Source organism: Leptopilina boulardi, unplaced genomic scaffold (assembly GCF_019393585.1).
Source record: "Leptopilina boulardi isolate dan_hultmark-lab unplaced genomic scaffold, ZJU_Lbou_2.1 LbouV2_202, whole genome shotgun sequence".
Lineage (NCBI taxonomy): Eukaryota > Metazoa > Arthropoda > Insecta > Hymenoptera > Figitidae > Leptopilina > Leptopilina boulardi.
The window spans coordinates 1,271,340-1,295,514 of NW_026137755.1; the positions used below are offsets into that span (position 1 = coordinate 1,271,340).

At 33.5% G+C, this 24,175-nt stretch overlaps 1 protein-coding gene across 2 annotated transcripts in view; it reads right to left on the bottom strand.

The window, feature by feature from the left end:
• Positions 1 to 24,175, bottom strand: part of LOC127278465 (uncharacterized) — a 92,615-nt gene that overhangs the window by 10,566 nt on the left and 57,874 nt on the right. For both annotated transcript variants that reach the window (XM_051300199.1, XM_051300200.1), the window contains 3 exons: positions 17,125 to 17,244; positions 14,384 to 14,519; positions 5,980 to 8,355 (listed from right to left, as the gene is read on the bottom strand). In XM_051300199.1, the coding sequence (XP_051156156.1) occupies positions 5,980 to 8,355; positions 14,384 to 14,519; positions 17,125 to 17,244 (2,632 nt within the window). The remainder of the gene's footprint in view (positions 1 to 5,979; positions 8,356 to 14,383; positions 14,520 to 17,124; positions 17,245 to 24,175) is intronic.

A 24,175-nucleotide genomic window follows, 5' to 3' on the forward strand; every position in this document is an offset into this window, starting at 1 on the left:
AGAAGACGGTACGCGGACATAAGCCCCTTCAAAAAAAGTTTTTTTTCCGGAAAATGGCAAAAAAAATTCTAAAAAAATTTATAACTTTCGCCTTGACGAAATCTTGAACATAAAATAATTTTTTTTAGCTTCCACTTACTCCTATAAAGTACGAAAAAAATATAAGAAGACGGTACGCGGACATCAACCCCTTCAAAAAATGTTTTTTTCCGGAAAATTGCAAAAAAAATTCGAAAAAAATTCATAACTTTCGCCTTGACGAAATCTAAAACATAAAATAATTTTTTTTAGCTTCCACTTACTCCTACGAAGTACGAAAAAAACATTAGAAGACGGTACGCGGACATCAACCCCTTCAAAAAATGTTTTTTTCCGGAAAATTGCAAAAAAAATTCGAAAAAAATTCATAACTTTCGCCTTGACGAAAAATAAAATATGAATTATTTTTTTTTAGCTTCCCCTTACTCCAAGAAAGTACGAAAAAACATTAGAAGACGGTACGCGGACATAAGCCCCTTCAAAAAAAGTTTTTTTCCCGAAAATTGCAAAAAAAATTCGAAAAAAATTCATAACTTTTGCCTTGACGAAATCTAAAACATAAAATAATTTTTTTTAGCTTCCACTTACTCCTACGAAGTACGAAAAAAACATTAGAAGACGGTACGCGGACATCAACCCCTTCAAAAAATGTTTTTTTCCGGAAAATTGCAAAAAAAATTCGAAAAAAATTCATAACTTTCTCCTTGACGAAAAATAAAATATGAATTATTTTTTTTTAGCTTCCCCTTACTCCTATAAAGTACGAAAAAAATATAAGAAGACGGTACGCGGACATCAACCCCTTCAAAAAATGTTTTTTTCCGGAAAATTGCAAAAAAAATTCGAAAAAAATTCATAACTTTCGCCTTGACGAAATCTTAAACATAAAATAATTTTTTTTAGCTTCCACTTACTCCTAGAAAGTACGAAAAAAACATTAGAAGACGGTACGCGGACATCAACCACTTCAAAAAATGTTTTTTTCCGGAAAATTGCAAAAAAAATTCGAAAAAAATTCATAACTTTCGCCTTGACGAAATCTAAAACATAAAATAATTTTTTTTAGCTTCCACTTACTCCTACAAAGTGCGAAAAAAACATTAGAAGACGGTACGCGGACATCAACCACTTCAAAAAATGTTTTTTTCCGGAAAATTGCAAAAAAAATTCGAAAAAAATTCATAACTTTCTCCTTGACGAAAAATAAAATATGAATTATTTTTTTTTAGCTTCCCCTTACTCCTATAAAGTACGAAAAAAATATAAGAAGACGGTACGCGGACATCAACCCCTTCAAAAAATGTTTTTTTCCGGAAAATTGCAAAAAAAATTCGAAAAAAATTCATAACTTTCGCCTTGACGAAAAATAAAATATGAATTATTTTTTTTTAGCTTCCCCTTACTCCTAGAAAGTACGAAAAAAACATTAGAAGACGGTACGCGGACATAAGCCCCTTCAAAAAAAGTTTTTTTCCGGAAAATGGCAAAAAAAATTCTAAAAAAATTTATAACTTTCGCCTTGACTAAAACTTAAATCTAGATTAAATATTACTTGTTCTTCTATTTTTATTGTTTTTATTATGAATATTAATAATTTAATTTTTATTTTTATTATTTTTATCAATCATATATTTCCATTCAGTGTTTGATGACGTGGTTTGAATGTGATTGAATTTCATTCTTTTGTTTTTAAATTATAACCTAAGGATTTTCGTAATTTGCGTAAGAATTGTCAAACTGTTTTATATGTTTCATTCATTTGTTTATATGTTAGTACCAACATAAATTTTTTCAAAAATTAACTTGAAGTTGATAACTGGGTGCCAGTTTCAGTTTCATGCAAGACAAAGTTATTGGATCATAAAAGTTGCTATACAGGATTACAAAACGTTATTGATCTAAAACATAATTCCCAAAAAATGCGCATTTCACTTTTTATTTTGATTAAATATTTGTTTTCATACACATAAATTATGTTTAATTGGAAATCAATGAAAATTATTCATCAAAAAAACAAAATTACCATCTTGAAAAAGAAACATCGGGATCCAATGAAGGAACTTTTAATGAGACCCTAAGAAAAGCGCAACCTCTAGAGAAATAAAAGCTTTTGATATTATAAAGTTTGCCTCAACTTAAAATAAATCAGCTTTACTTCAGAAAAAAGTAGAAACTTAAAATTTCTACAATTTTTGCAAAATTTAAAATCAAATTCAATATTTAAAAATAAAATTTTCTTAGGATTCTCATCTTCGGGTCCTTTTTTGTAGAGAATAAATCAATAACATCCTTTTAGCCAAGTTAACGACAAGCTGTCGATGTTCTTTTTTTAAGATTAAGAACCAAAAGATTTATAAACTTTCTTTCCAAACTCTCTGGTTTTTGCGGGTACCAATGATGAAGGTTGAGAAGAATTCATCTGACATGTGTAGGATAGAGTTAAGATCAGAATAGGGCAATTGTGCAACAAAAAGAATTCAAAACGAAAACAAACAAAAAAAAAAGAGAGGAGAAAAACAAGTCTGCCAACATTTTTTCCCTTACTGACTCGCCCATCGTCCTCACCATCAATCCGAAATACCTCTCTTTTCCAGATTATTCTGAATTATTAAAGAAACGCGGGTCTCTACTACTTTTCCAGATTGCCTATGTCTGTTTTATTAAATTTAATTCTCAGCCTTCGCCTCACAATCCATGTCTTCAATTTCGTAAAACCTCTCACTTCGTCCATCAAGAACTTTTTAAAATTTCATAATATTATTTCCTCATTAATTTACATTGTCTTCGAAATTTATTCTAGTATTTTATTTTAAATCTATCAGAAAGAAAAACTATAGATTAGATATTAAAATAGAAGCCTATACTAGTCAAAGATTTTGAAATCATAGCCGAAGACTGATTTTAAAAATTAAAAAAAAAAAAGAAACTGTGAGTTATCTTTTTACATAAATCGAATTGACAACGAGTGTCTCAAGGGAAATTTCCCTGTTAATGTAGAAAAAGGAGAAGATATACATTTGATGTGACGTTCAAGTGTGAAAAAGAAGGAACTTTTAATTTTCCCGCGAACACAAGACTTATCGCCTACTGTCAGGACACTTCCTGTCCAAGACGAAAACATGGGTTTTACCCTTGTTTGGAGATCTTTATCACGACTGATTTGTATTTATTGCGGTCACGAAAATTCTTGAACAAAACAAAAAGAGATTCGCGAAGAATTTACGATACGCAGGAGTTTTATAAATAAATCTTGATTTAGACCTCGTACAAATTCAATTAATGAATGTAAGAAGAGTGTTGATTTTTTTTTTAGTGTCCTTTTTTTGACACTTTTATTTAAATTAATTTGAGAATTTCGAATTTTGAACGATTCGGTCTTTTGGTAATCCGAACTTTTAGAAATTCAATCTTTTGAGATTAGAAAAGTTAGACTCAAAAATATTATAATTAATAGAGTCAAATGGTTGTTGAAAATGTTCTATATAAAAAAATTAGACACGCACATGGGGATGAACGTTAAATTCTTGCAGATGTTACATGGTGTAATGGCGTTATACGCCTCCCTCTACAATGTAACAAGAATATTGAACATGCCTAGAATTCTTGATGCATTCTCATGAAATATGAACTACAGAGACTCATTTCCCAACCGGTGCCAAACGTTTGGTAACTATTCGCATATTAGGGAGGGATGAATCAGTAGGGGAAACGTCATACTCGACGAAATACTTCATTTATATCCTGTCACCAAATATCATTGGGGAAAGTATTATTCTACAATAATTTAGTTTAATTAGTTCTATTTCTAAGAAATAAATATATATTGGTTCAATTAAAAATTCATTTATGATACGAGAATGTAAAAAATAAATTCAAATCAAAAGTGATTTTAAATTCCATTAATGTCAGTAGGTTGAAAAGTACATACAATGAGTTTTATCTCAACCGGACGGGTTGGGATAATTAAAAATTCTTTAATGGAGTTCATAAACTTCCAATAGTTATATGAATGCTTTTTGTTACTGTTGTTCAGACGCAATCCAGGAATACGAATGCCAGTATAGTGAATTAGAGCGAAGTCACTTGTGTCAAGGCACTTTGGACATGTCCCAAATGATAACGATGGTCTGGTGCAGTTGAGCCAGGAAATAAATGTATATATGTGCGACACATTTTCAAGCAAATAAAACAGCAATTTTGTTTCGAGTAACAGCAAGAGGCAAATGAGAAACTAAAGCAACAATCAGAAGGAACTTTATTTGGAAAAGTTTTCAAGACTATATATATTTTAGAGAGATAAAGAAATAACTTTTGCCTAACACGGATTTATCCGTATCAAAAAGTTTTTCTTATAAAAAAGAAGTTAAGAGGAATTATTTTTTGCCTTGCCTTAAAAGATGTGTGAATGAGATATTCTTCATTTTTATGGTTATTCAGTCATGCGGATGGGCGCAGATTTTTTTTTTCTGCGAACCTTAGCCATAACGACCTGCGGTGGATCAAGTATGCCATTAAATGGTCCGAACGAGATAAATTGCGTAGCTGAGATTGCAACTATGAATTTCCACAAGGGTGATCATAACTTGATAGTGACACAAATTTTGATTATATCATCATCATCATCACAATTAATTAATTTTGTCGAAAAAGAAGAAGGAATCGAAAAATAGAATTTCAATTTACGAATTCCTTTTTTTTGTAACCGAACGATCGGTCAAGGTAGCTTACATACGATGATCGAAACGTTGGTATAATAAAATTTCTCTTTCTTTTCTAAGGGAAAGAGGACAATCGATCGTGTGTATGAAACCTTCTGTTAAAAAAATGTAATCACAATAGTTGACGAATAGACTTTTTCTAAATAAGCTTATAAATCCATATAGAATTCTCTCACCTGTCATCCTCTATATTAGATTTCACTTTTGCCTTATAAATTGATTAATTTCTTTCGGTTATACATTTTATTAATTAATTTCTTCTTATACGAAATGTGTTCTTTGGATGAAATTGAATCTTAGAATTAGATCCTAGAGGTTTATGTAAAGAATAAATGGGAGATGCTTGTACAGGAGAAGGAGACGAATTCCTCACTCAATGTTGATTTGAACTTAGAGAAATTGCAAGAAGAGCCCGGAAGCGTCAGCTTCTAACTTTGAGCCCTTAAGCCAAGGTGGAGTCGACATTAAGTGTAGCTTAACGCTGTTAGACGCTGTCTGGGAGAGGTTTATAACGCAACATTAAATTGCCGAGTTTCTTGGATCTTGATGAGTAACACCAAATGACCTCAAGATTTAGTTTAGTTTTTTTTTATAATACGTCTGGTTCAAGACTGTATTTAGCCAATTTTTAATTACAAAACACTATGTTTAGATACTGCTTCTATCTTTTAGAAAAAAAAATATATAAAAAAATTGAATCCTTTGACAATATACAACGTGAATAAAGTAATCGTTTTACAAAAACTTGTCAAGAATTCCATAAAACTATTTCTATTTTTATTTTATAGATAGTATAAAATACTGCCAGTTAAAATCTTCAAAGATATTTCCGTTGTATGAAATTACTTACGGGAAGTTATAAAATCATACATAAAGTGAAATTTAACATCGAGCGAAGACATGGGTATATGAAATAGCTCCTCGAAAATTCTAAATCCCCCGAAGCGAAATAGGAAAACTGTTATATAAATTTTATACTTTGTATTAGGCATTAGGTTTCAAAGAATTTTTTGATTAAAATCAAGTTGCATTGAATTTGCAAAGTTTTTGAATTCTTGCTTCAATAGAATTTAATTTTAATCGAATCATTTCTGCTGCAATTAAGAATTGTGATTTTGGTAATTATGCAGACTTTTGCTATGTTTAATTTTGTTTTAAATGCCTTTCATTTAGCTAGAAAATGAAAATTTTGATGAGGAGAATAATTAAATATTAAACATACCAAATGCAGATGGCGGTTCCAAGTCACGAACAGAAAGACTGGACGACGCTTGCGATGCACTAGATTCATTGCTTTGTGTACATCGCAATCTTCTCCTAAGTTTAGGCATATCGAATGGCAAATCTCTTAAATCAACACTAGTTGCACTCCCTGAAGTTGTGGCATCCTGCTGCATAAGTAATCTCCTACGACGGAGCTTTGGCATGTCAAATGGCAAATCCGATAATTCAGCTTCGTTATCTACCAAATTGATGTTATCCAATTGAGGTTTTGGTACGTGAAAGCCAAAAGGCTTACACTTAATACCTGTTCGTGACTCTATCGAAATTCCACTATCCGATCCTTGTATTTCTGCATCACCCGACGATGATGATTGAAGCGCTAAATTAATAAGATTTTTATTTTGTGGCGTTCTTCGTTTTTTGAATGATGTATCGGTTGGTGTTGTCGCGTTTGTATTTGTAACAATTTCAGTTATTATTTCTTCGGGCGATGCTTTTTGGGAATTATTGTTTTTATTGTTGTCCGATGTTTCGGAGGCTGGTTCTTGTGATGATTTATCTGAGATGGGAGAGAGGATGTGTAATTTATTTGCATGATGTGTAAGAAAGCCGGAAAGATTTGGTTGTTGATGATGGTGATGATGATGGTGGAAGCAATTTGTAGTGCCACTGTCAGAACTGTGGGAACTGAGACTTGTGCTGTGACGACTTTCAGAACTGCTTGTTGATCTGTTCCCTTCGCTAGTACTGCTACGTAGTGATTCCATACTTCCGCCACTGCTGCTGGTTGCCATGCTTTCAGTACTCGAATAACCGGGTCTTCGTCTATTGTTACGTAATTTAAATTCGAGTAAACCTTGTTCGCTTCTTGGTTTGGGTGCATCAGTTTCCGATTCGTGGGGCCTTCCTTTAAATTCCATTATGGGTTTACTCTCGCGGATTAAACTTCGTGGACGTTGTCTTTCTTCCCTAGGCCTGCCTTTAAATTCTAATATCAGATCTTTGCCGAAACGACGCGATTCAGTTGATTCGGAAACAAAACTCTTTGGCCGTCCTTTAATTTCGAGAATACTGCCTTCGCTGCTTTGGGGTGAGTCCTTTGCTCTTAGCGATTTTATCGGCAATTTCATGTCTTTTAATCTCGGATGGTCGGGCTGAGAAGGCAAATTGGGTGCACTACGTATGTTTAGTAAGAGATTATCTCTGTTCCCATGGAATTTAGCAGGCAAAGGCGCCGTGGACGGCGGTGATGGTGTGTAGCCACGAGTCGGTAATCTCGGGGATCCAGTCTTCTCGTCACTTGAATTTATTTGGAGGGATTCAATGTCCTGGGACAAATTTGAGATATTGTCTGATTGCTGATGATTCAGACGACTCGGAATTGGCTTTGGGCGGAGGATCACTACTTTTCGACGATGGTCCTTATTTGCTTGAGAACCGGAATGAGGAACTTGTACACACTGCGGCTGTTTGGACGATTCTGTTAGTGAACTTGCTCTAGATAGCGGCACTGTATTACTTGTTCGCATTTGCGAATGTAGAACAGGATGATTTGTCACCCGATCAAGATCATCGAGATCATCATCCGATCTGCTGATTTTGCAGTCGAATGCAGTCTCATAGAGTTGACGTTGTCTTGCCATTTCTTCCTCACCCTCCTCACCCTCCTCTTCTTCTTCTTCCTCGTCCTCGTCTTCACCTTCCTGATCGTTATCGTCCTCAATGAGAATTGGTTGTGGATCAATTTTTCTTGCTCGACGAAATTTTCGGCTTTTTTGCCGCTGTATTTGCGGCTTTGGCGTTTCTAGCTCATCCTCTTCGGGCGAAGCAATGCAAGTGCATACATTAGTTGATAGATCATGATTCAAAAGTCTATTGGGTGGCATAAGGGACTGATCCCATTCGGTGACGACGCTATTGGCTTCGTTTCTCGATGGTAGAACATGCTCGCTTGTAGATGTTGGACTGATTAAATCCTGAGTTTGTTGAGGAATCAAGGGGGTGCTATCCCCAGCTACTGAGTTTCTCTTGTGAATTCCTGGAACCGTTGAATGCTCCTCGGGTACATCGAGGCTCACACTCTTTCGATATCTATTTGGCTGAGTACGTGAAAATTGTTCCGGAACTTTGAAAAGATCTCCGTAGTAATAGGGCGAGGGATGACGAATTGGTTGTGTTGATTCTGTTGGTGATTGATCCGGAAGATGAACCAAGGCAACACAATCAACAACACTACTGTTATTTGTTGGGTATTTGTCTTTTTCTTGATTTGTTAGTTTGTTTAATGTCGTGGAATTTTTAAGATTTTTTCGCCTTCTGTTGCTTGACAATCCTAATTCCTCATCTTCGCAAGACGAACCCGAAGCTGATGGGTCTGAAAAAAATGAAAAAGATAACGGTTAAAGTTACACTCGAAAAATAATTATATCTAATATTATTTTGATTTTTAAAATTTGGAATTTTTTTATTCAACAAAGGAATCTCTTCAAAAATCTGAGGTGACAGCACATCGGAAACGGTAAAATAACAGGATCAAAATGTAGTAAAATTTCCATAATAGTCTTCAAGACCGTTTCCCTCTGCTTGAATAGCAAGAGCATTTGGGTAGAAAGACTATAAACTAGAGTCTTAAAAATCGCTTTATAAAATCCCCTAATATTGATCAATCCTTGGGTCAGTTTTCATATAATTTTCAATATAATTCAATAAACGGAATTCTTTTGATAAAAAATATTATATGAATAATGATTATATTTCAATTTGAAAAAAGTTTAATAGAATCATATAATTTGTACATTTAGAAAGATAAAAATAGGAAAAAAAAAATTCAATGCAAGTGAACAAAGAGAAGATTGAAGATAATGGGTACATTTAGCCTGCTAAAGGCTTTTAGATTCTGACTCCTCCTTTATGAGGGTGGGTAACCTCCATAAACTATACGATCGTGGATTTGACAGGAAACCCATTGTAGATAGCGAGTAAAGAAAGTTTCCGGTAAAATGATTTGAGATGAACCAAAAAAAAAAGAGAATTTTCTAATTTACATCAAATAATTGACAGTTAATTACTAAAAAGTATTTTAGGTAGAAGAGCTCATCGGGAGATGTGAAGGGATAAATTAAATTTTTGAAAATTTGAGGGATATTGATTACGGAGACGATAATCAGATTTCCGAGGTATCTGGAATGATAGCGATTGGTAGAGTGCAGCTGAGGGCTATGTTGCAATGCGAGGGTAGAACGTTGCCCCCTAATGAATCTATTAGGGACGGTGAGCGACATCCCTGGAACTGGCAATCACTATATATGATCCACCACTGCTCGTTTCGTCATGTTTACATCAACTACTGTCTACTTGATTCAGACACGCAAATTTCCACCAAAAGATATTTGCAATTCGAAGGCATACGCTTGACTTGTCTCCATTGAGATAACAAATCGCATATATATATAGAATAACTTCTCTCGATACACAAAACGATCGTTCAAGCGCAATAGCAGATTGCCAAGAAAATCGCATTTCAAATAAATTTTTAATATCTACATAAGCAAAACATTATAGATTTCGAATTTATTGTTAAAAAAATTTCCGCAAATTGTCTGATATTTTTTTTTTTTTTTGACAAAATATATCTGGATTTCGTTTTCTTTTGATTGTGCAAAAGGGAGACGAAACTAGAAAAGCTTCAGGCATTTCGATTCTCTTTTTTATTAGATATTGTCCTTCTAATATAACCGAGGGTTGACTAAAAGATGTGAATTGTATCCAAGTATAGAAAAGAATTTCCGGTTATCCCTAAAACCACCATCGTTCATTTTTTTCCTTTTTTTTTTTGTAAATGTCTACTGGGAAAAAAAGGATGAAAGCCAATCTTGATTCATAACATAAAATCTTCCAAAGAGTTCAATCATGATTTTTTTTTTAAATTAACGAAAATTAGAGATCTTTTTTGTGAAAAGGACAAAGTTGAAAAAACTTTATTTCAAGCGTAATAATAGCCCTAAGAGAAGAAAGAAGGCGTCTTCTTCTGAAGGAAACTGAAAAAGAAGTACACGCATGAAGGGTGACCAGGTACAACGAATAACGAAAGTTGATTGAAACAGCGACTGATTACAAAACAGGGTGAATCTTTGAGAATCGCGTCTCTCTGATCTTCTTTGATTGCGAGTCGCGACGGAAAAGAAAATGTGCATGGCAGGATTTCAAGTTGGTTGATGCCAAGTGCTAAATTAAAAAGACGCAAGAGGGCGACGCCTTTGAAAGCTTTAAGTGGCAATTACTAGCTCTGTTCTCAAATTACTTACTCCAGTAATTTTATTCCAAAGTTCGTCTTTTCTGTCTTTTTTCTTCTCTATTTTTTTGCAACCTGGCTTATTCCACTTGGATGCAGTGTTGCAACGATTACCTTACACAATTCACTTCAACACTTTGATGTTTATTTCATTATTACTGCGACAAAACGAAATATTCATAATTTTATAATTCATTAAAAGTATTTAAAATTTTGCCATCTAATTTACGCCTTTTGTGAAGAAAATCAGAAATATAAAATAGCATTGATTTTAAGTAAATTTCATTAGTATAAAATTTCTATTATTCCCGAAAACTATCTCCGTGAAATTCTTCATGCAAGGAGTAGAGGAACTTCTAACACTCCTAATAAGATTTTAAGTAGGATAAGCTGAAAGTAAATGAGGAAACTTGAGAGGCGAGACACGTTCTAATCGAAAATTAGATCCCGTTTTATATATAGTTAAGCTCCTCAACTTCCCTACACGCATCACATGTAAAAATTTGTCTCATGAAATTGAAATACTATTAAAAATTTCAAAAGAAATTTTTGTTGATATTATCAAGTATGTAAAAATTGACCTAGGTGTAGATAAAAAAAATTTCATTTTATTCGGTAAAATTTACTCAATTCTGTTGGAAGATATAAGATAAAAATCGTATTTCTCACAAGTGGAAGATACAAAATTCTAATTATAAATATTCTTTATCGTCATTTAGTGCCTTAATTGACCTATACGTAAAATTAAACATTTTTATAATATCGAGCCAAGAATGTGATTGATTTTTGGTGGCAAATGAAATCAATATTAGTTTGATGTATATCAATGTGTGAGAGGGTTGCCATTGCCAGGGGCACATAGACCACGGCCAGATTATTCGCTTCCCTATCGGTAGGCATTACTCGATTGAAATCTACATCAATGACCACACAGGGCACGATCGCCTGCGGTGAAAGGGTTCCAATTTAGGCGATCAAGGATGTACCTACATAAGCTAGGCTCAAATTCCTCAAGTCCCTGTATAGTAAATTATATAACTTTCCTATGTCCACTAAACCTCTGCCAAGAACAAAGACATTTATCCCTTCGACAGTATTGATTTTCTTTTTATTTCGAATTATAACATTATAGCTAAAAATAAAAAACAAAGGATATATAAAAAATTTCAAAATTAAAATCAATTGTCAAAAATGTAATTAAATTCTCATTAAGAATAATTATTATCGAAATATACAATTGACACATTAAGTAAATAAATTGTAGTGAAATTTTTATAACATCGTATAAACTTGGCCTTTATATCGACTATGCGTGACAACAGTCATTGAACTCGATTTCGTTTTCATTTTACTAACAATGTTTATTCGTGAGAGCTATACGAAAAAGTTTCTATACACGCTTCTCTAATTTTATCGTGTCACATTTCAGGAATATAAATGAGTATCGATCATATCCTAGTATGTATTACTGCGTAGAAATAACAAAAACGACATGTAATATATCAATTTTTTTTTTTAAAAGGACATAAAATAATAATTCTTTTTTTTTAGAGCAAAAAATATCAAAAGGACCCAAGGGGTGGTATTTGAAAAAAAAAATAATTAAAAAAGAAGATAACGTGGCGAATAATATTCAAAAGCAAACGATTTCACGGTATGAGAAACAAGATGACGATTAATTCGTTCATCCACTGGTGCGCATCAACACTAGGGGCAATATGGTCAGAAAGACTATTGTCATTCCCATTATCAACGGTCGACAGATCTTTATACACATGAAATAGATAATTAAAATTTTCCCTAAAATTTGATAAAAAAAAAAAAATATTTACCTTCGGGGCATATATGAGAAATGCGACGCGGGGAAAATTAATCACGCGAAGGAGAAATTTTCTTCGCTATAAGGGAAAACTGAATCAGACTTGTGGAAATTTCTCATTTATGATCGGGGTGACGACGCGAGAAACTGCGAGATTAAGAGATCCTAAGAAAATCCATTCCATATATAGAGAAACGTGTCGTTGACAGTTGGTAAATGATCTAGTTTACTGGAGAAGTGCAGAAGCAACCGAAACATGATGAGATGAAGAGACAACGAAAGGGAAATGAGAATACTAGGTGTGGAGAGAAAAGGGTAGAAGGGTCTATTAACTATTCATCTTCTTAAGGCAATTCAAACGAACTTTCCAAGCGCTTACCCCTTATCTACATCATATCGCAAATTCTAAAACTGTCGCCGGCCAAATCATTCTGTCATAAACTCTCAACAATGATGTACTTCTAGAACAAGGGATTGTTTTTGTAAATTTTGAGTATTTCTTTAGTTTCCTGATACTCTAAGATATATAATTTTAACAGCTATTTGCTCCGCAGTAAAGAAAATTATTTTTTGTCTATAGGTAATTTCACAGGAAATAGTAAAATAGAAATGCCCTGTTTGAAATGGTCCAATTGATCGCAGGCTTTGAAAATGATTTCCTCCCAGTGGTTCGGAACCAGTTGAGCTACCCCTATTTCAATTATCGGCAGTATAGGCAACTTGTTTCTCATTCCACGTCCCCGAGCATTTAGCGCTTTATCGTTTGTCGATTCCAGGTTGCGTTCAATGTCCATCTGTCCATCATCAGTGGGAGAAAGTTTAGGATCTGGAAACTTGACATCAAACGTTGCTTACAAAATTTCCTCAAGCTCAGATCCCTTCTTGTTGACATACGCTTGTAGAAACATGTGATGAATTATTCATTCGAAAAATATTTTGTGACTCCTACCCGCGTAGTTTGCAACAAAATTGCTTTCTCTTTTCTTATTCAGATCTGAACTAAAGAAATAGTGTATTTTGTCTTATTCCAAACATGTTTGAACTTTTCAAAGTACTTTTTAGTATTCAAACAAATGGATAGTTTGAAAAGTTCTGAAGTAATCGAAAAAGAATGGAAACAATTTGATGGTGAAAAATAAATTTAATGTTGGCTATGGACACACTTTGGTATGGGAATTTAATTAAATATCTGCGACGAATGGAAAGGGGATTTGTTAGGTGTCACTGCCAAGTAACGTCAGAAGCACACCATAGGCTCGAAAAGTTGGAACAAACGAAGCGTATATGCAACCACGGGAACCCCTAAGAGCCAGCGGAAGTGGATGGAGAGAAAATGTCTAGACGTATCATTGTCACTTTCCCTATTACTGTTCGAACCACTATAATTCTCCTTTTTTTCTTTTTAATTCTCATATTTCAATCTAAACTTAAAATCCGCCAAAAGTCTCTTTTTTTCTTCTTTTGTTAATTCTAATTTTTTTAAATTCATTGTTAGCTTAATCAATATTTAATTATTAAAATAGATTACAATTTTCGTGTCCTAAATGCAATAATATCATTGTAGATTAAGGTAATATGCTGATAATGTAGAAATTTGACGTTTATTTAGACCCTTATCGAAAGGCTTAACCGCACGCATGCAAACATCTCGAGTTTCTCCCGCGAATTAAAAGCCCATGAATATCAGTAAGGATGCAAATTCTAAAGGTGTTTACTTGGGATCGAAGTTACCAGTTCCATTTGCATACAAACAGAGATTAGGCGTATCCTATTTAGATTTCACATAATATTTACGAACGAAAAAAAAACTTGGGTCAATCGACAAATTTCGTGACGAAAAAACATTTTCGCTGTTAGATTTTTTTTTTCAACGATAAGTTAAATCGATGTTGCTTTTCTTATATTAGCATTTTATTGAATTCTTTGAGAAATAACTGGAAACGAGGTATATTAAAATTGTGTTATTATTTTAGAAAATAGAAGTAAAAAGAAAATTAGTTATTTTAACAAAAAGGAAACAATGAGGATTTAAAGTTCAGTTGGAATCACTGTGCAGATCACGTGTGCATTATGGTCTGTCGGTAATTAGGAGAATCAATAAAAGCAGAATTGTAGAGCAATCTAATAGAAGTGTCGTTTTCTTCACTCAATTCTTAAACACAAGTATCTTAAAGGTAATTTCATTCCATTTTTTGGATTGTTACAGATTTATGTAATTCAAGTACTAAATTTTAACTGATTGTAAAAATTCTCTTAAAAGAAATGGTAAATAAAAACAAAGTATACTCTCACCTGTGTAGGGTCGACAATAGTTACGATTCACTTTACTGTAAATCGTTGGTAGAGGTGATTCGGCGCCTGGATCGATGTAAGTTTTGGTTTTACTGTCTCTAGGATCACTGTATTGTTCAACAACCTCAACTTCTGTCTGCAAATAAACATAATAAAAAAAAGGATTAGTAATTGTAAAATTAATTGAAATAATTTGAAAATTTATTAGTCTTATTGAAAATGTTAAAGAAAGAATTTGTTTGTATTATATATTAGCTGGAGGAATTAGATCTCGCTTTCATGAGTATATTCCAAGTCTCATTCCTATGGGAATGCCATTCGAGGGTGGTTATTGCCAGAGCTTTATTCTCTTACGCATTCAGAGTCATTTCAAGGATGGGCAATTTCCCTTCTAATCTTAGCTACTTGTCCTAATGGTGCGACAGAGGACAACTGATAAATTTGCGTACATCTTTCTTTTGAGGATGTCTTAAAATGTCTCTAAATGAAACAAATTAATGAGTGGATAAAACAAAATTAAGAAATTCCTCTAGAATACAAGAAGAAAATTGATTAAATTCAGAATTTAATTCAATAGAATATTTCAAATAATAATGTGATGTTATTGTTTCAATGAAAGTATTGAGGCTAAAAAGTAAAAATCGAAGACGAAGGTAAGGATGAAAGACAAGTAGCTTTAAATTGAAAGAAATTGGAATTCTCCTGCCAAAGTTGTAAGTTTTGCCTTTGGGGTTTGCCTTCAGGGCGACATTGGCATCTCCCCTCTTTCTACGTATAGCTCATAAATCCGAGATGTTTATACGGAAATTACCAGAACGGTTCCTGTTATCAAGCTTACTAATTCGAGTGTCCCTAATTCGATCACAGAACCACAAATGGGGAAATCTGAATTTCAGACACTAACATTCAATAATGATCAGTGACTGCAATAATACTATTATTATTATTATTATTTACAATCAGCCTATAACAATTATAGAAAGCGAAAATATGTTTCGTTTTTTTTTTGTTCTAAATTCAAACCAACAGTAAAATAAGTCTCATAAACGGCGATGATAATTTAAGTTATTGTTCCCCTTTTTTGACTGTAAAACGAGGGTAACTTCAGAGTAATCCCATTGATTTATCGAGAAATTCAAGCCGCTTAACTAGCTACTAAATTATAATTTGGCTACAATTATTAACCAACAGTCAATGTCTTGATTGTATTTATCGACATTATTGAATTCCATTCATTTGCCAAGCAAACATTTCATGATTATACTCAAGTAATGATTATTGGTTATAGTTTATAATAATTAATTTGTTGCAGCTTAAATGTCATCAATTAAGTAAATTCTTTACTTTGATGATGATCATGAATTGCAAATTACATCAACAATGTAAATTTATTTAATACATTCATAAAGGTATTTAACATCGATATAAAATATCAAATCACATTAATTCTATATGAATGAAAAAGTTTAATCCAAAAATCAAATGAAAAATATAAGTTATTTGTAACTCAGAAAGGAAGGAAGGATTTTAACATTCATCCAATCTATTATTCTCAACAATAAACGGACAAAAAAAACAGTTTAAAGTTATTTCCCCACTATTCTCAAGTTCGCGCATTTAAACTCTTTGTTGAGATGAAAAATGTGATCTACGTCTTGCGTCTCCTTACGCATAAAATAAAGCGCCAAAGTATTAAGTAGGACTTAGGAAAAAGGAAAGAGACTCATAACGATTCACCCTCTTGAGTCAAGTGCTCGGATATATATATATATATAGAGGGAGATGGAAACTTTTGTCCTTTGTTTCCAGGTGTCACCTCTACTTCCCTTTTATAAGCTTCTTCTCTCGCGATTGTCAACCGCTGTTTTGTTTCTTATATAGCGCAAAGAGCATCCCTTCGAGGATACTGCTGAAAAAAAAATATAATCTGCTTTTGTATTTCTTTTTTGCCGGCAAAATTCACTCTCATCCCATCCTCCCCTTTTATTTGATTTTCGATTGAAAATTATTAAATTGTTATTGTACTTTTAATGAAAATAATAAATTTTTTTTTTTTACTATTTCTCTACATATTGAAATAAAATTAATGTGGAATTTTAGTAGAAACATTTAGCGCAATGCTGGAGGCAATTCCACCATCAGAACTGAGTGCTGGAGCAATTATAAGTAACGCCGGAAGTCACTAGCTTCACCCTGCATGTGCCTTCAACTCACGATTCTCGCTTCACAATATATATACCCCAGGGATATTTTGTCACCCCTGTAATTATATTTCTCCCCTCATCTGATTCTCAACGTATAACTGAAAAATATCAATGCCTTTGCACCCAAAACGAAGACTTCTTTTTTTGCAATTTTACCGGAAACGATGTTCAACGAATGGCTCGGTGAAATGAAAGATGAATATATAGTTTAGTTGTTGAAAATATATATTATTTTCGTGAGTTTCTCTCTCTCTTTTTAAAGCTACTGCTATTCAATCCTCTTTTTGAAATACTCACTTGCGGATAAGAGGGTCAGTCACGTGGGGTGGCTAATGGAAAAGTCGTAAAAGTAGAAAGAACACTTCTGAAGTTAAGCAGATTGCTGTGGGTGCGAAAAAAAGTGGGGAAAGGAATATATAAAGAAATTGAAATTAATGCACAATAAATAATACACAAAAAATTATTTTTGTACATACAGAAAAAATCCTTAACTTGAAATAGTAAAAGTTTCAGAAAATTTATAGGTTGTAATCTTACTTTGTCTATTGTAGGACTTGGTAAGGCCCATTGAACTGTCGATGTAGCTGCTGCAGCACTAACTGGACGACGTTTATTGACAAAATCCACTGGTAGACTGTAATCGTCGCACAAAGAAATCTGTAACCAAAAAAATAACACAATGATTATCCAAACAAAAAAATTAATAATATCAATAAGTTTTTTCTTGCAATATATAAAATATAGAACAAAATTTATCAAAAGGATAATCAATCAAAAAAAAATGAAAGTAAATATTGAACTGTGAATCAGAGAAATCTTGTCATCGACAAATCGAAGGGTAGTTCCCCCTCAAAGACTGGACGAAGCTCATCAACGATATTTACTGTCCGCTGTTGTAGAATCGATCTATATACACGATAGGTATATTCATTTACTGATGTAGGTAAAACGACACGGATATACATAAACATAAATCCAGAGAATCACGAATCCCTAAGGGCGGCTTATAACGAAAGGGTGGAGGTAACATTTTATTTCGTCCCGAGAACCTCTATGCAAATGGTCCACGTTTATTACCAGCAAAGAATGGCGTATGAATGCGTCAAGTGGGAAATGAAACAAAAATATATATATTAGATATAAAGAAAGAACGAAAAATGGATGAGTGAATTGGAAAAAGCGGAAATGGCCTCGGCATTTTGATTTATGTGAATGTATCTCGAAAAACATCCTGAAAATCTCGGAATAATGTCAGTTTGTTCGTATATATATATGAATCGAGTGAATGATTACTTTCCAGGCCATCATAAAAGACATTTAGAATTGATAAGTGTTTATATGGAATTTTTATCATAAAAATATAATTCTTGGAAAGCAGTTTCATTTTAAAAATAGTTTTATTTTTTTTCCCCTCCTTTGAAATGCGCCAAGAGTGATAGAACCAATGTTGGACTGATTGGGCTTCTCTAGGAAATACGTTACTCACATCTCTCTGAGTTGAAGCTTCGGAGCAGAAGGAAGCCAAATACAATCTAGGCCGCAGTCATAGAATCCTACACACAACCTCCAAACACCCCTGAGCTCTGGGTCACGTTTCACCACAACCCTTCGTATATATATATATATGTAACTTCTAATTTAGAAGTAAAGAAAAACAAATGAAATAAAATTAAAACTATTATTTAATTTTAGGAAACGCTAATTAACATTCAGATTGTAATTTTTCATATTCCTCGTATAGGAAATCCTCTATTCTGACAAAGAAAATAGCATCATGGCGTTTGTTTCTCTGGATTCCATGTGACGGAGATTAAACGGAATATTTAGCAAATATTTCGCATAAATCAAAGCCATGCAATATGTTCGGAGTTTGGAGTGAGACTATGTAAATTCATGGTAATAGCGCTGGCCACCCTACGGTGGGGGAGTTTCGAGTGTCGAGGGGAGTAAAAGTGGAAATCCAATGGGAAAGAGAAGGACAAAAATATAGGCATTCAAAATGGAGGAAAAAGAGAAGATGGAAGGGATAAGAGGAGCTAAACGTGAAAGAGAGAGAGAGAGAGAGAGAGAGAGAGAGAGAGAGAGAGAGAGAGAGAGAGAGAGAGAGAGAGAGAGAGGGTAAAAGCGCGTATTTCATGAACCCCCTAAAAGCAACGCTCTAGAGCATTGGTGCAACCACCACAAACCCATTCATTCTCTTTATGGGATCCAAGTATTTGGCGGTTTGAATAAATCGGAAATTTGCCCCATGGGCCTTTTAGAACACCTTTTTTTTTAACCATTTACCTTTAGCTTTTCAAAGCAACTATTTCTTTATTTACTTTCCACACTTTCGGTAAAATAAAATCAAATCCACTTTCCAAACAGGAAGGAATATCAGATAAATTTAATTTTGAATTTTTAGATTCTTCTTAAAAATGTAGAACCATTCCCTATGATTAAAATTTCAGATATAGAAATGGAAATAAAAAATAATTCATAAAATTATAATGGAGGTAAATTGACTCGAAGTAACTGAAACGAATTCAAAGGAAGAGGAAACTGGCGAAATTAATGATCCTAATGATCAATAAGTAATGAATGAAACTCCCTCGAATTATATTGATGGAACGTTTTCTTTCCCTTCGGTCCATTTGAAAAGCAACGAGCAAGGACGGACCTATCTTTTTGTCCTGAAAACATCAGAGGAGAATAAAAGGGTTTGCCATAGAAAAGCATTGCATGAAGGGAGAATTTATAATACTTCTTCCATTTGACATGACAAAAGTGCACCAACAATCTTTTTGGATTGAAAAATCATGACTTAAGAGGAATCAAAACAGAAAGACAGAAATTCTTTTGGAATCAAAATGTACCAAAAGAAGGAAGAACCAAAAGAAGAAGAAGAAGAAGAAGGATTTTAGGACAAGAAAAGGCTGTTTAAAAGAGAAGAAAATAGCTAGCGTCACTTATTCACCATAAGGACGTTTAAATCATTTTATGATAATCTCATAATGCCGGGGGCAATAGAGCAGGATCGGAAGGGTTGATAAGAAATATAGGTATATATATAGAGATCGTGTAGACACTGCAAGAGATCGTATATAGTCACAGAAACAGCGTGATTGTTCCGCCAGTTCCTCTATATTGGGATAAACGTCGTCCCCTTCTTATCGCCCTCTCAGTTCTTCGAGCATACCCAAACCCCTGTGCCTAAGGGGCTGCTAATTGATTTTAGAAGTTCCTGCGTCTCGTGTTTCCCTTCCCTGTTCTTCTTCTTCTTCTACTACTACTACTACTACTACTACTACTACTACTACTGTTTCAGAGTGAAAAGGTACTCTCATCACAGTGTAACAATCTTCCGTAGTAAATCTCTGAGAACCATCATCTTCAAGACAACCCTTGTTGCCTCCTAAACACTCTCTCAAAATCGAAGATTTGTTTCTCAACAAGACATGCTTCCGATATTATTTGACAAGCTTCGTGACTTTTGCAAGTTTCCAATCTGACATATGAAATCACTTTCAAAATCTAAAAATTGACTTTGATCAATAATATCCTCAGCTTGAGAAAGAAAATTTTTGAAAGAAACTAGAAAAAGAGATTGTATCCTAACTAGACGCAGACCCTGAGGCTATTCGTTGGCGACAACACTGGAGTCTGTAATCAGACACTGCAACAATGCCAAAGGGTAGACTCTTTTTTCACCACTATCTTTTCTTTCTCTCTGACTCATCAATCTATAATTGCATTATTATTCCCACCTTATTTTCTAAATAGAATATTTATTTGCTGTAATTTTCTATATTTTCAAAAAAAAATGAGAAATTTTAAATAAACACCGATTAAGTATCTCATTAAAAAAAACTCTTTATTTGCCAATGAGGTGAGCTGTAAATATCACCAAAGTTGCACACCCTCTTATTATTTCCCCATTAAACAAGTTTTCCATCTTGGGGTTGAGTCGAAAAAGTCGTCTTTAAAAGAAGGGCCATAAAAATGGATATTATTCATTGAAAAAAAGAAAAGTTGCAACTCTCAGACACGCCTGATATGAAATGGCCAAATCCCTTCAAAGTTGAATTGAAAGCCTTATTATTCCCTTATAGTTGAATGATTTCGAACGATCCTTTTCTTACCCCGATAAGGCCAACAGCTTTATATGTATAGGAAATGTAAAAAGGTCTTCTTTAATATCGTCCCGGTACATTGAATTGCGTTTCATTTCCGAAACGTTTCAATGACCCCTTATTCGGTATAATATTAATATCAATAACGGCTTAGAATTTTGATTATATTTCGATTTTTGTGATTAATATAATACTAGCAGCAAAAGTCTAATGAGAGGGATAAACTCGTTATTTAATATCCAATTTTCATGGATACCAGTTCAAATGAACGTATAACTGACGAGCACGATAAATTTGGTAACTCAAGCCACATTTACACGATCGCATCGTTAATTCCTGGGCCTCTCCCCCTGGGCCAAACTTTTCGCAAAACGAGACCACAACACGAACTGCCTAACACTAGGTCTGTGGCGAACCGCAGTAACTCCTATGGCTCATCCCTCTCATGCTCGTCATCCAACACCCTTCGATATGCGTATATTTCGAATCCTTCACTCCATAAACCACTGCTTTTGACACAATCGACTTTAACATTACATTTTGATGGCATTCGAAATTAATTTCGTTGGAATTTCAAACCCTTTTCCATGGCTGTTTGAAATTAAAATTAAAATTCCTCAACCTGTGGTACTGATTTTTTTGTGTTTTCTATATAATTACAATCAAAAATAGAGGAAAATTCACTTTGCATATATCTAAAGCTACGATGAAAATTTTCACTTAAGAGAAAAAGGCCTCGTCTCGAGTTAAAAATGCCACGACAAATGACGAACTGAGCGGAAACGTTAGAAAAGTTTTAATCGTTCCATGAACTGTGGTTGAAATGATAACAGTTGAGGGTGGAATCACAGTTGCCCTTATGGTTTTGTCAGTCAAAAGTATCTTATTCACTTTCTTTTTACATTCCTTTGAAGCAAAAAAAGTCGTCCTGGTGGAAATTTAATTTTCCTCAAAGGAATTCACAATCTATCAAAAAAAAATTCCTTATGAATCACTTATGTTCGTAAAGGTCCTTAAAGATGTAATATTCATTTCTTTAAAAATAATTGAAACGATTTGCCACTACTATATAGTGACAAGTTCGCAGTAATTAAGCAGTTTGCGAATTACTTCCGTCTGTTGAAATCGGATTTCGTCCAGCAATGTTGTGTCCCAATATGTAGAATATATCACACCTAAGTTTCACACAGAGACCAAAGTCGTACCTCGGACTCCCCTTAATTAATTCACTTTGTGTCACGCTCGTTTGTAATACTAGATACTAGGATGCCTAAGAGCCTCGAGGTTTTAATTGAATAAAATTCTCCTATAGGGTGACTATTCGATCCTACTTCCGTTTCCATGATTCTGAAAAAATTACTTCAAAGTTGAATAATTCCAATTTTATCGATTCTAAATTTCTATGATTAGAAAATTGATCCTCTATTTGTACTAAATCTATTCGAGGTATACAATTTCAAAAAAATGTATCTGATCATCAATACTGCTCTTCTGAATGATAAATTAATTAATTATACAAAATTGCATTAATCACCATTTCCATAAACCTTTGTATCTAATGAAATTTGCATAATTACATTCCATAATTTGTCAACGACAAATATCTCCAAACGAAAAATAAGAGAAATTTTTCTCTGTGTTTACTCCATTAACTAAAGGGGAAAAAAAATAAATGGAGAGAAATTTGTAAATTTCACACCAAGGGAAGAAAAAATATTATTTAATTCTAAAATTTTTTCTTTGTTCGCAAATTCCTTTTTCACCTCTTGAAATTGAATTGTATCCGCAATCGAAGAATTGGACAGGATCAGGTCATTGCTAATTGGAAGTTGTACTTAAGATTGCGGTCACCTTGTTAGGTGATCTTCTTCGGCTCGACACACAAGAAATATATATATATATATATCCTAAAGTGGATTGCGTTCCCGCGAACACGTGTGTTCGATGAGTTTCCTTGAACGTGAAAAAGAGAGAAAAGTTTTACTGCTGCACCATCACCTTTTACTAACAGTATCACATGTGTATCTATTGAGTATATCACTCTCTTTTTTTTCCCCACACCTCCATCGCATCTGTGGTATAATCATCAAACCAGCGGACGATTAATTTTCTCAAACAAGATCGATAGAGTACAGCCTCCACTTTTCTTTTTCTTCTCTCCAAACACACACACACGAAGTGAAAATGAATTAGAGACAAGTTGGAAAACATTTCCAGTTGATTGCAATAATCCTACCAAGTGTATGTATATATATATATATAAATGCCTTTTAGAAAAGGGTTTCAAATTCGGATTGAAGGCGGGACTAAAAACACAATGATCGGGAATTTCTTCCTCCTATTTTTTTTTTTTTTTTTAATTAAACCTAAAGTTAAAGTTCCCTGTTGAGTTTCGGTTCACCGGACCCTCCAAACACTCGTCGTGGTCCGTTTAATCTCGACGTAATAACGACAACAAATAAATTAAACTCAGCTACAAGCATCCATTCCCTACCGAAAACCATTCACAATAGGGCGTACTCTGTACCTTAAGAAAATTACACCAAACATTACTTTTTACAACATTTCTGTGGTATCTTTTGTTGTGAGAAAATCATTTGAATCACAAAAATGTTTTCATTATTCGTTAACTTTAAAAAAGGATTTAAATCTTGAATTTTCATCTTTTAGTTTTTCAAAATCTTTTTTTTTCTTCTCTCTTATGTAAATTTTGAAAAACTAACATCGAATTCGTAATCAGCGACCCCAAAAACCCCCGAGGTAAAAAATTTCCATCAAATCTGATCAATTGTAAAAAACATCCGCCATATTGGATCCGCCATTTTGAATTTTGACTTCAGATTCGCAATGAGCGAATACGAAGTAGAGAAAAAATTGAATCAGGGTTTCAAGGGTTAATAATCCATATAGGGACAATTGTTCCACGTCGAATTTAAATCAGGTGAATGACTGCTGGTATAAATTAACGTATACATATATATTCGAAGCAGAGACAGGAAATTCGCTTAACCGCGATGTATTTCAGTTTACTCATCAACTAACGCATCCACTGTCATGTTTATCTTTTATGCATGCAGGACGTGTGAATTACGTTAATTGATAAACTGTTTACCTTAAGAGTCACCATTACCAGTTCCAAAAACGCAACACAGTAACAAAAAAAAAGAAAGAAAAAAAGAATCGTAAAATCAATTATGTGTTTTCGAATTATTCAGAATATTTAATTTCTAATTTTTAACAGGAGAGATAAAGCACGTGTGCTTATTAATATTTATAAGAATTTTATGCGTTTATTATTTTTTCCATTTTAAAACGAGAAGATGATTTTATTGAAAGAAAAATAGACGCAATTAATCATTAAAAAAAAACAATTCTGAGTAAAAGGAAAAAAAAATGTCGATGACATCATTGAAAATTCGTGAATTTCAAGAATTAAATAATCCTCTCATTAAATCATTTGAAATATAAATAAAAAT